The 10639-nt window shown below is 50.3% G+C and overlaps 1 protein-coding gene across 1 annotated transcript in view; it reads left to right on the top strand.

Moving 5' to 3' along the window:
• The window catches only part of Scn4a (sodium voltage-gated channel alpha subunit 4), a 45842-nt gene that overhangs the window by 8627 nt on the left and 26576 nt on the right, over nt 1-10639 (top strand). Inside the window, exons 2-6 of the mRNA XM_021175424.2 lie at nt 7154-7828; nt 7931-8049; nt 8157-8246; nt 8564-8692; nt 9108-9199. Coding sequence (XP_021031083.1) covers nt 7556-7828; nt 7931-8049; nt 8157-8246; nt 8564-8692; nt 9108-9199 — 703 coding nt within the window. The 5' untranslated portion in view covers nt 7154-7555. The remainder of the gene's footprint in view (nt 1-7153; nt 7829-7930; nt 8050-8156; nt 8247-8563; nt 8693-9107; nt 9200-10639) is intronic.

Genomic DNA, 10639 nt, shown 5'->3' with positions numbered 1-10639 from the left:
CACTCTGTAGACCAGGCTGGCCTCAAACTCAGAAATCCGCCTGCCTCTGCCTCCCGAGTGCTGGGATTAAAGGCGTGCGCCACCACGCCTGGCTCAGTTGTATTTTCATCCTTCCCAATTGTTCTATTTTATTTCCTTGTCTTGTCTTATTGCAAAGGTAAACCATTCGGTCAGGTTGTTGAAAAGAAGTGTGGAGCTGCCTTTGCTTTGGTTGTGACTTTCGGTAGAGAATTTCTCTACCGAAATTTCTCATCATTAAAGTAAATGCCAACTGAAGTAGCTGCAGGACTTTCAAGGCAGGGTTTCTGTGTTGCCCGGCTATCCTTGAACTCACTCTGTAGATCAGGCTGGTTTTAAACTCAGAGATCTGCCTGCCTCTGCCTCCTGAGTGCTGGGATTAAAGGTGTGTGCCATCACTACTACCGGCAGAATTCTTCATAAATTGTCTTCATTAACTTGAGGGAATTCCTTTCCTCTCTAATTTGCCACAGCCTTATTATGATTAGGGACTATGGGTTTTTTCTTTTATTTTTAATTTTTGCTCTCATCCATTGATATGATCATGGGATTTTTTTTTTCTTCTTCATTCTATTGATATGAAGTTACATTAACTTTTTGAGCTTGCCTAGCATATTTGAAATAAATCCCATGAGGCCGTGGTACATAATCCCTTGATATGCTGTTGGATATTAAATCAGCTACTATTTTTGTTGAGGTGTATAAAGGTTGAAAAGAGAAGAATCGGGGTAATTTACAGGATGGGGAATTAGACAACAGGTCTTAGAGACATCCAAAGTGATTGCAGACTCCGTCTACGATGAATGGACACACAGTGTCCAGGCCAGGGAGAAAAAGCCTCTGTGGTCAAACTATATCTGGAATCTGGTGCTCCAATCTGGCTGCCCTGCAGGGAGAGACAATGCTGGGCTGGAGCTGCTCCAGGAGGAGCTGCCTCACCCTCAGCGTCCTCACCCTCAGTTCCTGGCCTGCGGACAGCTGGCCTCAGCCTGGCTCACCATTCCTGACCTTTCCTCCCCCCCCACCTCCATCCTGCTCTGGCTCACCGTCTCCAGGCCCCCAGGAAGGCTTGATTTACCCACCACTTCCGCCCAAACTTCCTTTTCAAAGGCGGTTTTCATGAGACTTTGCACTTCCTAAATGGGCTCCAGCCTTGGCTCCTGGGAGATAGCTTTAGCCTTGGCTTGGCCGCTCATTTATCACACGCTAAAATTATCTTATTTGCTCCCTATTTACTGCCTGCCTCCTCCCTCTGGAATGCAAGCTCCGTGAGGGCAGGGACTTTACCTCCTCTTTGCTCTGCCTGAGGCCAAGACCAGAGCCGGGCATGTACCACAAACTCTGAAGGTTCGCTGAATGAATGAGTGAACTTGTGGTCTGGGAAGTTGTGGTTGCCGAGTCTCAGTTCCCTGTTGGGAGCGCTGCTCTCTCAGGTCTTTCAAACACCAATGTTCTCATTTGCACTGGGAAAAGGTTGCCCTGAGGACCCTAACCCTCACCCTCAAATGCCACATCTCGGGCCAAACTGGGACAGAGTTAGGTGGAAGGAGCGGTCATCCTACCATGCTCACACCTCACTGTATCCCAAGAAGCCTACTACATGGTGACAGGAACATCCATACTCCGCAGCTGTCTTTTTGTCCTGTCACTGGTACCACCAAAGATAACGTGACTCTCCCCATCTGTTCCAGATGCATGGGAAGGGCAGGCAGAAGGAGCTCACTCCTGGGCGGTAGTGACTCTATTTGACTTCCCAGCCCTGGGAGGGATTCTCCAAGGCTACAAGGTGAAGTCTGGTCTCCTCAGGCCTGGCAGCAACCGTAACTGCCCCCTACCATCCACCTCTCCCCATCCTATTCCCTGCATGGCTTCTGTGACCCATATGAGTTTCCAGTGTCCTGCCCTTACCCTGGCTGTCCCCTCTCCCTGGGATATCCTTCTCCTCCATCCACTGGGACCCACCTGAAAAGGTCATCCGCTTTCCTCCTACTTGTAAGTAATCTCTCACACCTGAGCTCCTCCAACACCAGCCACGCCCCTCTTGAAGATGGGCTCTGTGTCATCCTGTCAAAGCCGTGTATGCTCAGGACCATTTTCCCCAGACTGTCAGCTCTCTGCAAGCATGTAACTGTGGATCAGTGAGCTCTACACATAGCCATCTTGGCTTTTGAGATGTGAACAGAACGGATAGAGGGATGGATGGATAGATGGGTGGATGGATGGACAGACCGATGGATGAATAAATGGATTGGTAGATGAAGCATAGAAAAGCCCATGAGGTCCCTAGAAGATCTGTATCCAAGGCTCACTCTTATTGGTATTTTTGTTTTAAGGCAGGGTCTCACTATGTAGCCCCAGCTGGCATAGAACTTTAGAGGACTTTAGGCTACGTTGATCTCAAATTCACAGAGATATGACGTCTCACTTCCAAAGTGCTGATTAAAGGCATGTGCCACCATGCCTGGCACACACTTTCTAAATACCCACCACATGCCCAGTGCTGGGACTAGCCATGGTGATGTAGACAGGCACAGTTGCTGCTTGCTGGGACTAGCCATGGTGATGTAGACAGGCACAGTTGCTGCTTGCTGGGACTAGCCATGGTGACACAGACAGGCACAATTGCTGCTTGTGTTGACATTTCCATCTCGTGGAGAATACACGCAAAACAAATGAGGCAAGCATTTACAACTTATGAAAAGTAATGTCAATGGGATGCAGGGGTGTGTGGTAAGAAGAAGAGGAAGAACTCTCTCAAAATAGAAGACAGAGAGGGAACTACTATGGGAAAAGAAAGGGGGGCTGTGGAGTTCCAGAGACAGAGGGGAGCTTGGTAAAAATCCCAAAGGCAGGAACAAGGTCAAGGAAGACAATGGGACTGGAACAGAGTGCCCAGGGTGACAGCAATAGACAAAAGTGAGGGAAGTAGGCGGGGTCAGAGCGCCAGGACCTGGGCCGCCACCACAGGAGGCTTAGGTTGTATTCCAAGCACATTAGAGAGTTTTAACAGAAACACAAGCCAACTTTTATTTTGAAGAATCAGTGGCTGCCTTTGTAGGACCGATTCAGAAGACAAGTGGCAAAGATGGTGGTAGTATGAGACAGGCTACCCCCGGAAATGTCTGTGGTGTGGGCATGAGAGTTTGGGGAAAGATGGGTTTCCATGCATTATGGAACTATGGCTTAATAGGGCTTGTGTATGGAACCACTGAAAACCCACAAAAGCTCTGTTCCAATTGTGTGCGGCAGGGGCAGGGTAGGGGGGGACATCTTAGCATTGTGGAGCTGTCCAGAGACCAGTGTAGAGTTCAAAGGAAAAGGTTCGTTTTATTCCTATGGCATTTTCTACCATCATAGAAATGATGGCGCTCCATGAGGGCGGAGCCCTGTGCATCTCAGAGATCGTGTACAGAAAGGGCCATACCGCAGAAATTGTTAAGGAGCAACCAGAGAGGAAGACAAACCATGAGTGTAATCCCATGGAGACCGAGGGAACAGAATTTTCCAGAGAGGGGCTGTGGCCTACTGGGCTGACCGCTCCTGAGAGGTCAAGAGAGGGGAAGAGAGGAACCGGTGCTGTGGACTTGGCAGAGGGCATTAGTGATTCAATAAAAGCAGTTCCGGTTGAGCAGGGGGGCGGGAGGGGTGATAGCAGCCGGGCTGGAAGGGGTTGAGGAGGGAGCAACAGGTAAGGAAGTGGAGACAGCTGGTGTAGAGACTTTCCAAGAAGTTCTTCTGCGAACAGAGAAAGGAAGACCGGAAACTGGATGGTGGGAGGTGCGGGCTGATGAGTGGCAGCTGTCATTAGTGTTAATGTAGAAGTCAGTCATCCCGGAGCAGGAGACAGAAAGACCTGCAAAGAGAGGTCACGGGGAAGCACGGAGCCCAGGGATTGGGTGCACGTGTGAGGACCAGACTGTGGTGGTGGTTGTTTATTATTATTATTGTTGTTGTTGTTGTTGTTATTTGGTTGGTTTGTTAGTTTTTCTTTTCTTTTTAATATTTATTTTTTCATTCATTTGTTTTTGGCTGTCCTGGAACTTGTTCTGTAGACCAGGCTGGCCTTGAATTTCAGAGATCCACCTGCCTCTGCTTTTAAGTGCTGGGACTAAAGGTGTGTACCATCAGCTACAAGTATTCTTTCTTTCTTTTTTTTAACATTTACTTATTTTATGTATGTGAGTCCACTGTACACTGTCTTCAGACACACCAGAAGAGGGCATCGGATCCCATTACAGATGGTTGTGAGTCACCATGTGGTTACTGGGAATTGAACTCAGGACCTCTAGAAGAGCAGTCAGTGCTCTTAACCTCTGAGACATCTCTCCAGCCCCTAATAGTTTTTCAAGACAGGACTTCTCTATGTAGCCCTGGCACTCACTCTGTAGACCAGACTGGATACAAACTCAGAGATCTACCTGCCTCTGCCTCCTGAGTGCTGGGATTAAAGGTGTGAGCCACCACGCCCGGAATTGTGGAATGATGTAGTATTAACTATTAATATTTATTATTATTATTATATGCCAGGAATGGGGAAGAATGAAGAGTCAGGGAAGTGGAGATGACTGTGGACCTGACTCCATGCTGACTTTCTGTAGGAAGACGAGGCAGCGTCGTCGAGGGAGTGTTAAGGGGAGAGTGTGGGCATTTGAAGAAGTGTTAGATGACATGAAGCATTCAAAGAGTGCTCTCGAAAGGCCTCATGAGAAACACTGCAGGGATGGGAAATGGTTTGGTCTGTAAGGCACACGTGGTACAGGCCTGAGCACCTGACTTCAAGCCTCAGCTCCTACACAAAACGAACAAACCCCCAGACAGACAACACAGGGTGTGGTAGAATATATGTGTTATCCCAGCCCTGCGGAAGGGGGCATCCCCACAAACAGCTACCGTAGGTAATGTGATCATGGAGCTGTAGGTAAGGGTGGTGGTGCACACCTTTAGTCCCAGCACTCAGAAGGCAAAGTCAGCAGATCTCAGAGTTTGAGACCAGCCTGGTCTACTGAGTGAGTTCCAGGACAGCCAGGGCTACACAGAGAAACCCTGTCTCCAAAAAACAAACAAAGTAACTATTATTTTTATTGTATGAGTATTTTGCCTGCACATACCTCTGTTTGCCAGGTGTGTGCCAGTCCCTGTGGGGATCGGAAGAGGGCATCAGATCCCCTGGAACAGACATTACAGATGACTGTGAGCCACTGTGTGGGTGCTGGGAATGCAGATAATTTCCCCTCACACAGCAGAACAGCCAAACGTGAAGTGGCTTCAGGATTGGTAAAGGCTAGGAAGGTTGGGAGGTGATTTTGAGGGGAAAAGTGTTACTATAACAGAGACCAGAAGTGGGCCAGTGGGGTGGACCACAACATTTCCAAGACTTGGGAGCAGGGCAGGATGCTGGGGGGAGGGGTCAGCTGAGAGAAACACTGGGGTTGTCCCTGCGCTCCTGTGAATTCAGATGAGGCTAGTTTCCTCGAGGGCTGGACTAGGCCCAGACTATGGTGTTGGGCTATTGTGGTCCCTCTGGGCTCCAGTGTGGGACGGAGGGCAGCACCAGAATCAGGGTATTGTTGCCAAGATGGCTTCAGGCTGGGTGGGTCCCTCCGAGGTCATCTAGCAGGCCAGCCTTGCCTATATGATAAGATGCGAGTGCGTGTATAGGGTCAGGGTAAGGTATATATGACAGGCTGAGTGTCTCTGTGAGGGGCTGCAGCTCAGACCTCTGTGTGTGTGTGTGTGTGTGTGTGTGCGTGTGTGTTGTGCGTGCGCTTGCACACAGCAGGGTCACTGACCGACTGGAAACCAGCAGAGTCATCCCCCAGAAACATGACTCCCTGGAGCCTGGCAAGAAGCAGCTGGGTAGCGGGCAAGGGGGTGTGGCCAGCTCTGCCCAATGGCTCTGGCCCTTCCCTGTCATCTGCTCTATCTGTTGACCAAGCCTGAGAAGTATGTACAATGACCAGAGCCTCTGTGCCCGAGTCTTCTGTGAGAGGGCTGTACTTGATGTTGATCTGGGGGCCTGTTAGGGTGAAGGTTCTAGGATCCACCCATGTGTGTGCATGCTCTGTCTGTCTCCGTCTCTCTCTTTCTCTGTGTATGTGTGTGTGTGCACATGTGCTTATAGAGGCCGGAGGAGGGCATTGACCATTTTGCTTTCTCCCTACCCACCACATTTCTTTGAGACAGCTCGTTCCTGGAATCTGGAGCTAAGCTAATGGCCAATGAGACCCTGAAACCATCCTTCTCTGCTCCTGCCCCAGCACTGGGGTTACAAATGTGCATGAGGCTATTCCATCCCCCTTTACTTTTAAATTTGAATGCTAGAATCCCTACTGGGGTCCTTATATGTTCTTACCCACTGAGCTGCATGCTTGCAGAGGCCAGAGGAGGCCTCTGAATATGCCCTCAGTCCCATATTGGCCTTTCAGTGGCCTTGAGGAACTAGACCAGTATTCTGTTTGCTGAAGGGATCATTCCTCAACATCTATTTCCAATAACTAACCGAGCACAGCCCTTCTGTGGGGAGCAGGAGCCAGAGAAGGTGGAGGAGCTACCTTAAGGATGGTCCACCTGCTGCTTATAAAATCCAAGGCCTCTGCTGAGTCTTCTTTCTCCATTCCAGTTCATAAGAGAACAGTGACCAAAAACTGTTCCCACGGGGCGGGGGCTCTAACCCTGCCCTACTGGAATTGTCCATCTCTTTATCCCTTTCCTGGCCATCTAAGTTAGCAGTCCCAGGTCTTCTAACACCCCCACCTGTACTTTACATCTTCTTCCAGCAACATCTGCCCAGAGGTTTTAATTGCAGAGAGCCATGGGAGGAAGGTGCTGAGACCCCGTGCAGACCTGGGCTCTTTCTTTGTTCCTTCTCTCCAGGCTAAGATGACAAATACAGACAGGGCCCACATTTTTCTGAGCTTGTCCCTGGTAGACATCATCCTTTGGCACTGACTCTTGCTGAAACCTCAATGGTCTCCACCCACATCTCCTGCTAGCCAATATCAGCCAATCCACATGACTTTCAAGCTGAAATTCTTTTTATAGTCGTGTTTTAGGGTAACCCCACCAGACCCTTACCCTTGTCCATCTGGAGGTCATGTAGACAGCCAGTACAGATTCTCTCTCTGTGTCCCTATAGGTTGAAGTCACACAGTTCCTGGCATCTGAACCCAGGAGACAGTTCAGGACAGTGGGGCATTGGCCCCAAGTTCCTAAGGCTGGAGAAGATCTGGTTCGCTTTCTGTTGATCCTGAAGCTGGCACAACCTATTGCTGAGAAGAGAACACAGTGGGGCCTGGGGTGGGGGGATGCTCCGTGCCCAGTGTCCTGTGCATCAGCACACCCAGGTCTTGCAGGCACATCTCTCAGTTCCAACAAGACCAGGACACCCACCTCCCTGACCCAACCCCTGGGCAGGCAGAGAGTGAGGCATACACAGTAGATCCAGGGCGTTAGTGACCACCCAAAACCCAAGGACTTCAGGCTGTAGCTGCTCCATCTTTGCCAACCACCCTCTGGACCCTGAGCCCAGAATGCAAGGATGGCCAGCTCATCTCTGCCCACCCTGGTCCCCCCGGGTCCCCACTGCCTGCGCCCCTTCACCCCAGAGTCCCTGGCAGCCATAGAGCAGAGGGCAATGGAGGAGGAAGCCCGGCTGCAGCGGAACAAGCAAATGGAGATTGAGGAGCCTGAGCGGAAGCCACGCAGTGACCTGGAAGCTGGCAAGAACCTCCCACTCATCTATGGGGACCCCCCACCTGAAGTCATTGGCATCCCCCTGGAGGACCTGGACCCTTACTACAGTGACAAGAAGGTCCGTGTGTGGGAGGGCTCCCTGTCTGTCTGTCCGTCCGTCTATTCATCCATCCTTCCATCAATCTGTCTGCCAGGCTCACAGTTTCTCTCCCTGCCTCAGACCTTCATTGTGCTCAACAAAGGAAAGGCCATCTTCCGATTCTCTGCCACCCCTGCCCTCTACATGCTGAGCCCCTTCAGCATCGTCCGGCGGGTGGCTATCAAGGTGCTCATCCACGCATATCCTGCCTACGTGGGAGAGGTGGGGAGGTTAGGGGTGGGCAGGAGACCTTCCTATGCCCTCCTCTTCCCAGCTGCTCCCTATCTTTCCTTGACCCGCCCCCCACGCTGTTCAGCATGTTCATCATGATTACCATCTTGACCAACTGCGTGTTCATGACCATGAGCAACCCGCCTTCTTGGTCCAAGGACGTGGAGTAAGTGTGTGTCTCCCTCCCCCCCCCCCCCCCGACCAAACTCCCTCTCCCAGGTCTGCACTCAGTGTTCAGAGTGATGCTGCTTCTATCTTTCAGGGGAGACACTGTCCCTGTGACACAACACCTTAAGCCAGGTGGGGTGGGCATGCTCTCTCCCTCACAGATGTCCCAGCCCTGGGTGGCCTTATGCTATCTTGGTACCTCTGCTCTTCTAGTGCCCACAGTTGCCAAGTACACACACACACACACACACACACACACACACACACACACACTCACACGGCATACTCGACCCTGACTGGCCCTCTTCTCTCCAGGTACACCTTCACAGGGATCTACACCTTTGAGTCCCTCATTAAGATGCTGGCCAGAGGCTTTTGCATTGATGACTTCACATTCCTCCGAGACCCCTGGAACTGGCTGGACTTCAGTGTCATCACAATGGCGTGAGCAGGACCAGAAGCTGGGGTGGGAGCTGCAAGAGGGCCAATGCACCAAAGCGGGCACTGACAGGTGGTGGGGGCTATTGATCACTTATGCCTACTGAGCCACATGATCTAGGGCATTCTCAGAGGCCAGTGTCCCCTCCTCAAGCTATGTACACCTTAGCGGGCAGCCTGACTCAGAGCTCCACAGCCAGTGGGTGACCAGGGATGTCCTTGTCCTTCCATTCTCTAGCAGTAAAAACCCAGCACTAGTCTTCCCAGCTAAAACAGGACCTTTGGGGGTTTTGTGACCTCACCTTCCTCTCCTTGTGACAATCCCAATTGCAAGAAATTCTTTAGGAATCCTCATTCTGGACCCAGAGACACTTGATTTCTGTCCCAGCTCTGACATGCCCCACCTCAATTTCCCACTCAGGTATGTGACAGAGTTTGTGGACTTGGGCAACATCTCAGCCCTGAGGACCTTCCGTGTGCTGCGGGCCCTGAAAACCATCACGGTCATCCCAGGTATTGGGAGGTGTGGGGACTCTCTGCCTGACCATGGGAAAAGATAAATATTTGCATTACGATCCCTAACGGTTATGAAGTAGCAATAAAAATGACTTTATGGTTGGGGGTTCACTGCACATGAGGAACTGTATTAAAGGGTTAGGAAGGTTGAGAACCACCGATCTATAAGATGCTTAAAACAGCATCTTCTAGGGCCCATGCGTTTACACTAAGGAGAATTCTGCCTGAGATACAAGGAGATCAGACGAGCCCAGAGCTCTACTTGAAAGTGATTCCAAACAGGACAAGTGCCAGTCTTCGGTGCTCTCAGAGAAAAGCATCCCCTCCATCCCAGCAGGCAATTCCAAAGTAATCAAGAAGAACCAGGGGCTAGAGGGATGGCTAAGCTTTCAGAGTGACCAGAGTTCAGATTCCAACACACATCAGGCTCAGCTGCCCCTCACCCCAGCTCCATGAGACCCAACATCTTCTTCTGACCTCCTTGGATACCAGCACACACATGCATACATGCACACATACGCAAAAGTAAACCAAGCAAAACCAAAATGAATCTTTTTTTTCTAATAAAAAGAAGAATGAGGCACACAGCTACTCAGAAAACACCAGCATGGTGGGTGAGTCCACACCTGCAATCCTAGCACCAGAGAGACCAAATGTCTCCAATCGTGAGACGGTCCTGTGCTCCATATAGACACTCAGTCTCAAACAATATATACATGCATATGTATGTATATATGCATACTTATATACATTTGTGCACACACTACCTGCAGAGAGCAGGAGGTGTAACTCAGTGGTTGATTTCTTCTTGCTTTGCATTGTGAGGTCCTGGGTTTATCCCCAGCATCAGAAAGCATAGACAGAACCTGTAAACAGCTTACTCAGGGAGGACAGATTATCCCAAAGGGATGGCAAGCAGGCTGTGGAGGAGAGACACAGCTCACTCAGTCCTTATGCTAGGAAGTATGGCGGTCCTCGATAGTCCAGAGCCCTTTCGTGCACTGGAGACCTGTGAGACACGCAGCACTGATGGAGTTCACTAAACGCCTTCCTCTTCAGCATCTTCAGTATTCAGGAGGGCTTTCAAAGGGAAATGCTGAACATCTGGTTTCCATGTCAGGAAAAGAAGGGAGAAATGAATGACCAGGTCCAAGAAGGAAGCTGTGACTTCCTTCAATGACAGAAATCTGTCCCATGGGATTCCATCAGAATTGCTTTCTTACCTCTGTGTCCGGTGGAACGAATGTTTATCCAAAGAGACACTGCGATTTTGCTTGTTTGTTTGTTTGTTTGGTTGGTTGGTTGGTTGGTTTGGTTTTTGAGACAGGGTTTCTCTGTATAGCCCTGGCTGTCCTAAAACTTGTTCTGTAGACCAGGCTAGCCTCAAATTCAGAGATCTACCTGCCTCTGCCTCTGCCTCTGCCTCTGCCTCTGCCT

The sequence above is a fragment of the Mus caroli genome, chromosome 11 (assembly GCF_900094665.2).
Source record: "Mus caroli chromosome 11, CAROLI_EIJ_v1.1, whole genome shotgun sequence".
NCBI classification, from domain to species: Eukaryota; Metazoa; Chordata; class Mammalia; order Rodentia; family Muridae; genus Mus; species Mus caroli.
Note: the sequence above shows the minus strand (reverse complement) of the source record. Positions and strands in the feature narration are given on the sequence as shown.